This window comes from Hydra vulgaris, chromosome 04 (assembly GCF_038396675.1).
Source record: "Hydra vulgaris chromosome 04, alternate assembly HydraT2T_AEP".
Lineage (NCBI taxonomy): Eukaryota > Metazoa > Cnidaria > Hydrozoa > Anthoathecata > Hydridae > Hydra > Hydra vulgaris.
In genome coordinates this window covers 24,775,514-24,789,346 of record NC_088923.1, presented here as the reverse complement: position 1 = coordinate 24,789,346, position 13,833 = coordinate 24,775,514, and the positions used below count along the sequence as shown (strand labels likewise).

At 29.7% G+C, this 13,833-nt stretch overlaps 2 protein-coding genes across 2 annotated transcripts in view; one reads left to right on the top strand and one right to left on the bottom strand.

Annotated features, from left to right (window-relative positions):
- LOC101234655 (voltage-dependent calcium channel subunit alpha-2/delta-3) overlaps nucleotides 1-4,231 on the top strand; it is a 32,141-nt gene extending 27,910 nt beyond the window's left edge. Inside the window, exons 4-6 of the mRNA XM_065795870.1 lie at nucleotides 239-1,445; nucleotides 2,886-3,082; nucleotides 3,266-4,231. Of these exons, the coding sequence (XP_065651942.1) occupies nucleotides 239-1,445; nucleotides 2,886-3,082; nucleotides 3,266-4,128 (2,267 nt within the window). The 3' untranslated portion in view covers nucleotides 4,129-4,231. The remainder of the gene's footprint in view (nucleotides 1-238; nucleotides 1,446-2,885; nucleotides 3,083-3,265) is intronic.
- A 289-nt stretch (nucleotides 4,232-4,520) lies between these two features.
- LOC136079290 (uncharacterized) lies at nucleotides 4,521-9,557 on the bottom strand. The gene is made up of 3 exons (XM_065795024.1): nucleotides 9,425-9,557; nucleotides 9,253-9,331; nucleotides 4,521-4,962 (listed from the first exon to the last, which is right to left on the bottom strand). The coding sequence occupies exons 1-3, from the start codon at nucleotides 9,555-9,557 to the stop codon at nucleotides 4,521-4,523; spliced, it is 654 nt and encodes a 217-aa protein (XP_065651096.1).
- Nucleotides 9,558-13,833: the final 4,276 nt, after the last annotated feature.

Genomic DNA, 13,833 nt, shown 5'->3' with positions numbered 1-13,833 from the left:
TAATGGTACACCAAATAACAAATGAGCAAAACTCCAATGAACTGCTCAAAATGCTTATAGAGGTCCACTGCAACTCCATTGAAACAATATTTGCTAGGTTACATATAAAATAATTGTCTCGTATATTTAATTTACGTTATTATAATAATTCAATAAATCGATATTTATATATTTTTTTATTTGTAGTATTTTTTTTTTAAATAATTTTTAACGTTTTTTAAAATATATTTTTAAACAGCTGTAGGAGGAAATAATAGAACTTATCGAGTCAGTTGTAATAAACTTATCATTGTAATAAGCGATGGATTAGAAGGCAATTACAATAACGCTGGTAAAGTTGTATTCGAAAGAATGAATTCTGAAAAAAATGTTCGTGTGTTTTCATATCTTGTAGGTCGAGTTACAGCTAACGACCGAGCATTAAAAGAAATGTCTTGTAATAACCGAGGGTATTTTTATAAAATAGAAACTCTTGGAAACATTTGGGATTCTGTTGTAGGGTATTTAGAAGTGCTTAGTAGATCATTGGCAAGTCATAAAGATGAAATAAAGCCAACATTATCTCCAGTTTATTTAGATTCTTCCGGAAAAAACATGGTGTTGACAATGTCTTTAGGTGTTTTTAACGATAAAAAAATAAGTGGTGTAGTTGGAATTGATATTCTTTTAAGTATATTTAAGTTAGCTGTTCCTGAATATGAGTTAGGGTTGTTTAGTCATTTAGTAATAATTAATGAAAACGGATTTGTAGTTGAACACCCAAAATTTAGATCTCAACATGGTTATCTGCCATCTCCAATAAATGTATTGCTAGAAAATTTAGAATATAGTGTAAATAAAAATGACTCTATATTGTTAAAAGAAAAAATGTTACAAGGAAAAAACGAATCAATGCAGTTTCCTATATTTTGGTTGTATGATGATGATCGCAAGATAATGATCACTAACGTAACACATTATTTTAATCCAATCTATTATTCAGAAATTAGCGCATCATATGCAATTAGTGAGACGGACGTATCTTATTACAAAGTAAACCGCTCAACAGTTAATCCGTTGTTCAAATTAGGAGTAAATGCATTATACGTAGATCCACCTGAAAGTGCAACAAACAGTTCTCTCTATAGTACTTTTGTAGATATACCAAATTGGTTGTTTTGTGATCAACTTATAATCAGCAAATCAAAACGGATGTATAATGAAACAAAGGATAACGTAAAAAACTTTCTTTCAGTTGCCGACCTTCACTCTTTTTTATCCGTTTATGAAAAAATTGAAGATATAAATGATCGATGTAACGAAGAACTGATCAGCAATTTACTAGTGACAGCTGCAATAGTTCACAAGTACGTTAATGAAAGTTGTCAGTTTCATCAAACTGGAAGTGTAAAAAAAAACACTTTATTTGAATCACTTTACGTATCGACTGCAGGAGGTTATACAAGGTATGTTGGAACAAGGTTAATAAAATAAGAATATATAAAACAAGGTATGTAACATAAGTCAAGATATGTTGCAAAAAGTTAGAATAGTCTAGTACAAGTTTTTAAAACTTGTATTGGATGGTGTACCATTATAGTAAAAAACGTGTAAGTTTTTTATTTGAAACAGAAAATTACAAAAAGTGTAGGGGTTTTTTCAAATTTTATGTACTGGTAGTTTAAAATGCAAGTTGACAAATTCAGCTCAACTTGAATTTTGAGTTTCAAGTTAAACATAGTATTTTCGTGCTGAGAATTTAGATGTTTGTGAAAAAAATTAAAATGATAAATAGTTGAAAATAGATAAAGAATTAAAATTATATAAAACAAATATAACTGTGAGTATATGTATGTGTGTAAAATAAACTGTGCGTGTATGTGTAAATGTATAAAAAAAAGTGAGCGTGTATGTGTATGCGTGTACAAGTGTACGTGAATGTGTGTGGGGAAATGATAATTTTTATTATGATTTATAAAAAAAATGAAATTAAATATTATCAATTGGAAGGTATGAATTCTTTTAACTAGTAATTCTGGTGTACGCTCGAAGAAAAGTGTTTCTAAACAAGCTCTAAAAAAATAACAACTTTACTTTATGTACATTAAGTAGCCGCTTGTTCTTTTTTAACCTTTGCAAGCTTTTATCAACATGCTGTTCAAAAGCACATTTTACCAACATGCTGTTTATTTCATACTTTCATTTCATACTTTTGATATTTATCTTATAACTACTTCCTTACCTAATATGTCCTTTTTCTGGCATTCACCTTACCACCATTACCACCTTACCACCATTACCACTTTACCTTACCAACCTAAATTTACTTTTCAATAAAAAAGTTGAAACTTTAATATTTTATTCTCATACAAATATTCTAATATGAAGATCTACATACTACGTAAAAATTGATATCCTTGATTTTAGTCTCCACCTATAATTTATATTAGTTTTTTTTGATCAGTTTATATAATAAAGTATATAATCAAGTATCATTTTATAATATTAATCAGTAAATATAATAAAGCATATAATCCATTTATACAATTAATCAGTATATATAATAAAGTATCCGATCATTTTACACATTACTATATATACATACATACATACATACATATATATATATATATATATATATATATATATATATATATATATAATATATATATATTTATATATATCTTATATATATTTTATATATATATTATTAGCTTTATTTAAAAGGTTTGTATACTATTATATAAATTTTATATATTGAAGTTGGAGTCAAGTTGGTGGTGGTAATGGTCCAAACATCCTACTTAATCCACCATTCTTGCTATAAAAGTTAAAAAGTAAACATGTACTACTTATATAAGTTAAATAACATTTTTTTTAAATATATTTTTAGAATATATTTTTAGATATATTACTATTAACAAAACAGTTACGAAACCGGATCTCAATAGACTTCGAATATCTTCGTTTGAAGATGCAATGTCTTTTCCTAACTTAGACATAATAGTGTCAGCGCCAGTTCAATATGGACTCGTTAAAAAATTTATTCATATTAAAGCTTCATCTTGGATAAAACGTAACGACGAAAAAGTATTAATGGCAAGTATGTGTGAAAATACTACTTTAATTATTGTCTAATTTTAATATGTTTGCTATTATGAATATAATTTTATTTCTATGTTGCCGTGTTGTAAGTGAAAAGAAAAAGATTTACTTTTAATTTCTGTACTTTTAGCTGTATGTTTTGTTAGTTTATTTGCCTTATTATATTTGTTTTTTTAATCAGTAACAGGAACCGAAATTAATTTTGAATTATTCAAAGAAATGTTTGATAATGCCATAAAATCAATCGGTATAAATTGTAAAACCAACACAACAACTACCTGTGCTATTATTGACCAAAACGGTTATATTCTTATCAGTAATCTAGGTGATGACTCAATAGGAACTTTCTTTGGAAAATATCAAGGAAATCTAATGTCTTATTTATCAACACCTAATGTTTCAATATTCAAAAAGATTGAACTTGAAGATACTCAAGCCGTGTGTCCAGAGCCGAAAACATACTCGTCTACTTCAAATATTCTATTTACTCCCGCAAAGATGTTATTTACTTTTTTAGGATGGATTTTTTATTTGTCATGGCGTGTTTTAAATTATGCTTTTGTTTTCGTTGTTGCTCTACTTCAAGAATCCACAGTTAAAAATCAGGCGTTTGTTCGCTCCGGGTTTATCAGCTGTTCTAAAATAGTATCATTTTATTTATTTCAAAATGAGAAATGGAATGAAGTTTACTCCAACATAAGTAATCAAAATAAAACTTCTCTGCGTTTTGAATGTGCACCTTCTAAATACATTTATTTTGTATTGGCTGTTATTCCGAAAACCAATTTGATATTTATTAATGTTGATGTCCCGTCTGATATTAAGTGTAGAAAAGAAACTTTGGAGTTGTTAAAAGAAAAAGATCAAACCGCTTCCTTTTGCGCTCAGGAAGAAACCTTTCGAGCTTCTCCCAGTGTTTGTTATAATGAAAATTTTATTTATGAAGAACAACCTGAGTTTTGTGGTGATGCTTGTTTTCCGCATCAATCGTGTGCACTTTTTATACTGTCAACTGTTATATTTTTTATAAAATTTGCCTTTTAAGTTGATTTTTGGCAGTTTACTCGTTTGGATTTTTAAAAATGAATTGATTCAAATATCAATTTAAATTAATATGATGTTTGAATATAATAGAAATATCTTTAAATTATTTACATATTAAACATATTAGGTTTTAATTTAACGATTTTAAGTACGTTTATCTCAACATACGTCTCCGATCTTCTCAACATACGTCTCCAATCTTTTTCCCATTCAGACGGCAAAAAATTTATACTTGGTGCCAATACAATTATTCAATCAGGGCCGGCTCAAGGGACATGGCGCCTGTGGCCATTTTTCAATTGGCGCCGTCCCCCACCGCTCCCCATTCCTTCTCTCCGTATAAAAAAAAAAAATCGTATTATGGACATTCGTGGTGAACTTTCAATATTTATTTACAATTTAACCTTTCTTGCTTTTACAATAGCAAATGATTTAATCATTCCTTCTAAGTCCAATTCTTTTGCAATTGCTTGTTCTATTGATAACATTGCCAGACCATCCATTCTATTCTGTGTTATTGTTGAGCGAATATACTTTTTGATTAACTTCATCTTGGAAAAGCTTCTCTCTGCTGTTGCAACAGATACAGGCAGAAATAAAAGTATTCTGAGAGAGACAAATAAGTTTCCTAAAGCTGCATTCAAATTGTTTGAACTAATAAAGTCTAAAATATTTCTCGAAGAGTAGTTTCTCTTATAATGATTTCGCAAATATTTCATTTCTTCAAACAAGTCAGTTCCAGAAACATCTTTCAACTCATTGCGAGATAATAATTTTTCTAAATCAATGCATCTTTTTAATAATTCACCTTCAGTAATGTCCTTGGCATTTAAACTGTTAAAAAGTTGAACTGAAAATTGTCTTCTTCAGTTATTGATTCCTCTTGACTTTCATAAGCAAACATTCTTTTTTTGGTACGACCACGCTTTTTTCAAATTCGGGTTCAATATCTAGCTCAACAGACAATTTTCTTGCAGTTTCTAACATCTTTTGAAGTTGTTCATCAGTTTTATAATCAGTATGGAAATATCTGGAGTACAGTCAACAAATAATTGAGTTGTATTTGCTTGCTTTCAAATCAACTACTATTTTTGAATGCTTTAGATGAAATTTGAATAATTTTATTTTGAATATTTTTACCCAAGTAATGACTGTAAATTTCTTTGCGTTTTATTCTCCTGATATGCTCTTTCACCACAGAATCAAACTTGGCAAGCAGTTCCACTATTTTCAAAAAGCAACCATTATTTTCATCATAAAGTTTATCTGAAGTCCCTTGCAAAGCTACATTTTGGGACCCATGAATTTTTATAATGGAAAAAAGTCGCTCTAAGATATGCCGCCAGTGTTTTATAGTTTCGTCCATTTGTCTCTGCTGAACTGCATCAATTGTAGATGATCATTTGAACCTTTTAATAAGATCATGCCAGGTCATATAACAGTTCAAATGATCTAAACTAGTCTCGTGAGCATTCAATCAGTTATTTAAGTTTTTCCATTTTGATACGCCTTCACCAGAATTCTCAGTAATCTTTTTAGAAAAGAGCTTGCAACAGAAGCAAAAGTCTTTTGTTTTAGAATAAACTAGCCACTCACGTTTATACTTTTCCCCATTTGATAGCTTCCGAAAATAATGACTTATATTAAATCTTCGTTTTCTTCCTTGTTGACTAGTGAAAGGAAAGTCAATATCCACTATTTGATTTAGACCATTTTTGACCTGTGGATATGTCAATGACACAGTATTTTTAGGTCAGCTTCATAAGCAAAAACTTGTTCAATGTAGATTATATCAGTAGTACTGTATAAACTGGTTCTTTAGAGTTCCCACAATTATGGAAAATTTTCTCCAAAAAATTTTTTTATAAAACTGAAATCTTAATCTAAAAACTATTTTATTCTTAATTTATATTTATTTTTAATTTTTTTTGTTTTTGAATTTTCTATTTTTTTGGTGCCCCCTTTGAAACGGCGCCTGTGGCCAAGTGGTGCTTGGCCACGCTGTTGAGCCGGCCCTGTATGCAATGATATACATCTTAACAAATTTTTATTATTTTTTTTAAACTTATTTTAGTTTTATTAAGAAAGCGGTAAAAAAAAAAAATTTTATCATACCAAACAGAAACAATAAAATGTGAATTTACAATTGTCGTTTAAGCGCAGCCAGTTACCCTTTTGTTAAATCATTTTGTGAACTTAATACCAAAAAAAAAAAAAAAAAAAAAAAAAAAAAAAAATACACAAACGAGTTGTTTTAGATAATAAATACATCATTAAAAATAAAATGGGATCAATTACCTTTACATGTTAAAGTGGTTAAAAAAACTTTTTTTAAAAACTATACAAGCTGTTTCACAAGATCCTTGAATACTTGGTCATAAAACAATATCACATTTGCATTACATAAACATTAATACACGGCGATTTTTCGTCGATAGGTTTTATTTATATCCGTGAATCTGATAATTACCAAGCAGTGAAACTGTTTAAAGTAACCTATTTAATGTATTACATACAACTTACAAGAACTAACTTTTTTAATATTGCACATTATAATGCGAGAACTTTTTTTTTGTTTTCAAAAAAATATCTTTTTGACACTGATTTTTGAAAAATCAGATCGAAGGCAAAGTTTTCAAAAGTTGATACTAACAAATGTATGCAATACTACTGCATGCATTTATCAGAATCGATTTATGAAACTTTACCTACGATCTAATTCTGAGCATTTTCTTGTGACAATAGTCTTTTCATTGGTGTACTATTACTGACAATATTTTTTGTTATATTATAACTTATTTAATACAAACAATAGTGCATTCTTTGAAAATAAAAAGGTTTTTTTTGTTGTTGATAACATTTAAAAAGTTTATAAACGGGGAGTCTTTATATGTTTAGGATGGGTGGGAAAAATTTCCAAAAATAATAATCGTCTTCCCCCATCTTCCTCATCTTACCATTATATATAAAAGTATAATACAAGCGCTTATCAGTAAAAAGTTGCAGTATCATAAACCGCAAAGTTTTGAAGCAAGCTTTCTTTGTTTACAGTTTAGAACCAACTTATATAATTTACAATTAATTTATTTATTTATCAATGTTTATTTATCAATTTATTTATTTATCAATCTAATGTTAGTTATGAAAACCTTTTATATGTATTTACATAAAAAGTATTTTAATGGTTAAGTTTTTTTTTGATGCTTTTGAAGTTTTTAAATTTTAGTTTATTTAATTTTTGAGCAACTTTGTAATATAGTTTTAAACCATTTCAAAAATTTCTGCCCTACTCTATTTGATAGATAACCTCTGTGAAAGTAACTAACTTTAATAGTGTTTTGTAGATGTACTTCGTAAATATTTGCATATAATGACTTAAATAGTTTATTTCCAGTTTATATTATATCATGAATAAATTATTATAAGCGCGGATACAGCATTTTTTTGACATTGAATACAAATAATTTTTGACATGGAGCTAACTTCAAACATTTATATGCTTACACTTGTGTCAATTTAGGATACTATCCAAAAAATTTAGGTGGCTGGAGCCTGGAAACAAAAAAACCCTTAAATTTTAGCTCCACCTGCCCTAAACGTGAAAGCAACAAGTTGATGAAATACTTTTTTTGCCTAACTAAATTTACTTTCGTCGTTAAGTTTTAAACTTCATAAAGTTTGAAACCCCCTCAAATTAAGAAGGGTTACAAATTTAATGATCAGCTTCATTTGATCACAAACATAAAAAAATGCTTCATCTGCTCCTGGTTTTAATAATTGTTCAGTTTTTTATAATGATCCAATTGAGTAATTTTGACAGTTCTGTTTTCTGAATTGACCAAACACATTTCAGAATACAGTATTTGTAGTTGGGAGCAATAATGTTTAGAAAGATTTATCTTTTGATTGAGTTAAATAATTGTTTATTCTAGGAAGATATTTACTTTTTTATTGCAAGTTTACTTGATATATTTTTTATTGTTCAACAAATTTAATTTTGTTATCAAATTGAATTCTTAAATATTCCACACAATTACTAAATTCAATAACTATGTCATCCAAAATCGCTTTAATGTTACTGCTTTGGTTTGTTAAAATATCGTTTCTTTTTTTAAATTTACATTAAGCATGGCCATACATATAGGATAGTGGGGAGAAGTGGGACAATTTTGATATCTTTTTCATATAATAAATGTACTTAACCAAACAAGTTTTAACAAATAAAGCATCATTTTGGGCACTGATTTCATTCCCTAAGATTGACAGCCGGTTTTAATACATTACACATTTTCTTGATTTTATAGGAACTGTGCCATTGGGGTTAAGTGGGGCAAGCGTGGAAAAAAGTGATAAAAACAAGCTCAAGAAGTGGGACATATAGGGGAGTAGGACTATAAAAAAACTACTCTATAAAAAGTTAAATAATAACTTAAGCTAACTCTTGATTTAAAATTTTAGTTTAGATTAAATAAAACAAAAATAGTCAATGAGTTTTCATTTCAAAGTTACACATTTAGTATCAATGATTTAAATTTTGTTTGTTTAAAAAAAAAGTTTTATCACATTTAAAGTTTCAAAGTTAAAATGGAAAATAGTTTTTGTTCTCAATGTTGTTCAATCAGAACAGTTATGGTTTAGGCAGGACTGCTTTTATACCATAATTTTGTACAAAATTGACAAATTTAGAAATTTCTTTATTCTGATATTTTAAGAAGCTGACTTCTTTATCAAATCTTTTATTTCTTTTTCTACTACAAAATATTCTTTTATAAAGTATTCTTCATCCTTTTATTTCTTTTTTAAGTATTCTTCATCCTTTTATTTCTTTTTGTACTATGTCTTCACAATAAGAAATGGTGTTTTTAATCGCGCCAAAAGAAACGGTTTCCAGTTTTTCCTTAATTTTACAATAACAGTTAGTAATAATATCATTTGTTGTTTTGTTGACATAAACATCAAAGTCACTGCGTGATATGCAAAGTACATTTTTTTCTCACTTTTAAACTTTGATTTTAAAAGCAAAAAAAATTTATCTTTTTTTTTTTTTACTTTACCTTTTATTCTCAAAATCTCTGGTTTTAATCAAATACTTTCCTTAACTACATCCGGCTCATACAATCTTACAAAGTGGTACCTGTAAAATATTTATTAAACTTTGTTAGCTTTACAAAAAGAACCCTATTTGCATCCACTATATTATTTTCTAGAATTTATGTGTTATACTTATAATACTCTTTATAAAATTTAATGAAAAGTCCGAACTAAAATTATTTAGTTTCAATTTCTTTTTGATAACCTTGTACAATCTCAGGAGAAAACTCAGTTGAATTTCCTTCCACTGCTTCATGTTGCAAACCCAAACTTGAGATATCTAAATGAGTAGTACCAGGGTGCTCCAAAAATATTTTGCTCCCCGGGTGTTTTCCCATTCCTTTCAGTATTTAAAGTTAAAAAAATCATACTTCAAGATTTTAAAATAACTCTAAGCCTTGTCACCATGACAAAAACGTTTGTCACATTGTTTAACATTGAAAAAGTAACATAAATTGTTCGAAGTGAACTAGAGTTATTAAAAGTTGAATTTAAGCAATCAAAATTTAAGTGTAAACAATGATCTAGCCTAGCTACCATAATATGATAATGTTAGGCCTAAGAAAAATACTGATCCAGCCGTATTCGGAAAACAATTATGTAAGTTTTTTCATAGATTTTTCAGTGTTTTTTTTCTGAAATCTGGTACATTGTGCCGGTGTTGTTCCACCACTTGTAACATATATTGTTTTTGTGCTTCGTTTCTTGTTAAAGTATTTGCAAAGTCTGTGATGAGCTTCATTGCCCTCTCGGCTAAATCATTGACAACTTTTGCATGACGTATAAACATTGCCGCTTCTTGAAAATTATTGTCGGTTTCCAACTGCTTTAGAGGCAAGTGCAACCAGGCTGTTTCAATTCGAAGTAAATTGAACAGGAACCAAGGTTTCTTGCCAATCAGATGTACAAATTTTATTGAGGATACTAGCTGTGGGAAGACAGGAACCCCTTTATCTATTGGTTTGTCTTTTTTTGCTTTGATAAGTTGTCCGGCAATTTGTTTTTTTTCCGAATCTGACACCAAATTTGAAAAGAGCGAAAATGTGACCGTTTCTTCTGCCAGATGCCACATATGTCTGTTCAATGCTGAAATTGTTGCTCCAGCTACCTCGGGATCAATTTTCTTGAACATATGTAAATCATGCCATAACTGAAGATCATTTGATGGTGCATCGGCTGCAAAAGGGGCGGCTAACCACGCTTTCACATAAAATAGGGCATTGAATGTGCAAATACGACGTAACTTTTCCATTTTTTCAAGATCGTAATTCAGCTCGTAATTCAGCTCGTAATTCAGATCGTAATTCAACATCACCAAAAGCATACATTTTAGCACTGTATATAACAGTTGCTATCCAGCGTGCATGATGGTGTGCACCAGGCTTGAGCCAGTGCACTCCACGAGGAGGCGTTTCTCCTTGAAGTATGAGCACAAGTTCTGCACATTCTCTGTAGTCATCACGAGGCATGCTGTTACCTTCTGAGGCCAAGATTTGTTGCAAGAAATTAACAACATTTTCCTTCTGTTGCTTGAGACGTCGATCAGTAATATTTAAAATTTTGAAATTCGTTTGTTGTTTTATTGTATCCCAAGATTTTTTAAATTCCATGAATTCAGGGGTGCCGGACTGGATGTTGGACCAAAAATCTGTTGCCATGCAGAACACAAAATTTTCTCCATTACATGATGACGACAAGCAAAATATAATACTTTCTTGTTTAGCATCAATTCCAACTGTACACATGCACCATTTTTCCATCCTGAATTTGATGCAGTAGTATCGAAAACAAGACCAACAATGGACTGTTCTACTTTCCACTTGACTACAAGAGAATAGTTACTATTAGCCATTGTAGCACCAGTTCCATCCAAGATAAATGGAACCCCAAGAAGTTTACCTTCTTTATAGTTTGGCATCCCAGCCACAAGAACACCTAGCCGTTCAGCATCCTCAGGAACAATTTTCCTATCCCAATGTAATGTTACGTACTTTGGGGAAACAAATGTAATTTCAATCTCATTGGCATTCTCTATTCGAAGCTTTTTAGCAGCCGTCCTACTGCGTATTTTCGATAAAGTCACACACTTCAAATCAGCTCCACCCTCTGCGAGTATAGCCACCATGAAGGCCGTTCTTTTACCAGCTGATAAATTCAAGCGGTCCGCCATCGTTGAAATTTTGTCACTTTTGAAAGGATTTCTTAGAAGATCCAGTGTAATTTTGTCTTCTCTGTCAGGTTTGGTTTTCTTTGTTACAGTATCAGCTTCCTGACATTCAAAATCTTCATCTTCACATTCGTCTGAACTACATGTAACACTAATATCCTCTTCTGATTCCATATCTGACTCGGGGAGTCAACACTTGTTTCAGGATTGGTGCTTATTGTTGTTGCCTGATTATTTATACTTCTCAGTTCTTCAGCCATTTTTCTTGCCAATTCAATTCTCGCTCTCTGTATATTTTGAGAAACTTTTCGTTTGTACTTTTTGTCTTCTGATCCCAAAATAACTCTTTCTTGAGATTTAACTGCTGTAAGATATTCAACATCTTTTTTTTGCTCATTATCACGAAGCCGGTCCGTTTCTATTTTGTTTTGAGCATCTTGGTGAACAATATAAAAGTATTTTTTCATATCTTCAATAAACAGATCTTTTGCTTTATTTGATTGACATCCTTTTTTCTTCTGGAGTGTTCTATAAATATTATAGAGATCCAATATTTTAGCTTTAACTTTGTCTTTGCGTTGTATTGCAATTCCAGTTTTATCCCATTGATTTTGAATTTCCACTACAACTTTTTCTGCTATAGCATCATTACAACTGACATGTTTGATTTGTTTCATCGGCCCGTCCTTCAAAAAGAAAAAGAAACGCAGCACATCTCCCTTCGAAGGAATTCTTGTTGGTAGTAATTCAGTTAATGGTTTTCCTAATAACCAGATGTCAATATCTTTCCTGAGGACAGGTCTATTCATGATCATTTTTAACAGTTTCTTTAAAACTAACGATTCCGTATTATAGTGTAATATATACACTATACAGCGCTACAAAATTTCACATAATATGTTTTAATCAAATCTGTTTGTCATATATTTTGTTGAAAAATTTTAAAATAAACAAAATGTTTTTCAAACAAACAATACAGTCTGCTTCTGTCTGATGAGTAATTCTTGTTTAACTTCTTTCATTAAATTTTTAATTTAATGAAAAAAGTTAAAAAAAAATTTAGAAAAAGTTTAGAAAAAGGACTAACACAACTTTTAATAAGAAAATTCAGGGAGCTGGTGGCAAGGCTTAAACATGACTAAACGACTTGATATTTTGTATTTTATTACAAAATAGATGAACGAATAGGAAAATTGGTACCTGGAAGATTAGCACCTTAAATCAATTTATCACATGAGATATCATTGCATGGTTCTTGAGACTCATCTCTATCAACTGATTATAAAAACATACCACCATTGTATACATGTCTGTTATAAGGCTAAATTCTTGTAACGCGAAATCCTGACATAATATTTGATGGTGTGGAAGATTTTTCCCATGCTTGTCAATTAAGACTGGTTATCTAATACATTATGATGTGTTGTCCTTGATTACTAAGCATGCAGCAAATGGCACCTGCATTAAAATATGCTTTCACTGGACCAAAAAACAGACCTATCTAAAGATTGTGTCTTATGTGAAGTATGTGGTAACAAAGTCATAACACAAACATAGTTGCCTTTTGCATATTCAAGTGACTGTAGCGAAAAGTGGCTTTCATGATTATCCATAACCATTAAAACGTTGAGATTTACCGTTGGATAAGCAAAACTTAATAAAATGCTTGAAGACATTTATAAATATTTTAGCATTTATCTATCCAGATTTATTGAAATGCCAGCTGAGTATGCTGCTTTATTGAGGCCTTATCTGTTTTTTTACTTCGACGATAGCAAGTTCATAAATGTGTTCTGCAACATGTAAATTTTCATTCTTTCTTTTATAAACTCTAAGTATGATCTAATATAAAACTATTACCATGTTTAGTAACTAAAAAAACTTGTATACATTAGCTATTTTTAAGCTTTTGAGTGTCGTTTTCTTGCTCAAAACAACAACAATAAAACACGATTCTTTTTAAATAAACCAAATTCTCTTCAATAAATAAAACTAAAAGTTTCACAATTTTATTTTAAGTCAACTGTTTAAAAATCCACTAAAACTAACAATAAAAACTGTTGAAAAAATGAATGTTTTAAAATCTATTGAAAATTGTAACCATGTAATCGCCACCAAAATTTGTTTGATTTTTCAAAAATAAAATTGCGCAAAAATGATAGGGAGAAGTGGGTTAACAACTTTTTTTTCTGTCCTGCTTCATCCCTATGTACAACAGTCGAAATAAAACTAAAATTACAACCATATAACTAAAGTTCAAATATATATTTTTTGTACTAAAATAAATAAAGTAAAACAAAAGCATTTTAGTATAAAATAGGGAAGACGAGCAACAAAAGCGTGCGAGCAAAAAATACTTTCAAAAAAGTGGTTTCTGGCACACGCGTGGAAACAAAATATTGTCAGCTAAAAAGAGGATACAAAATCTGGTTGTATTAAATAACAGT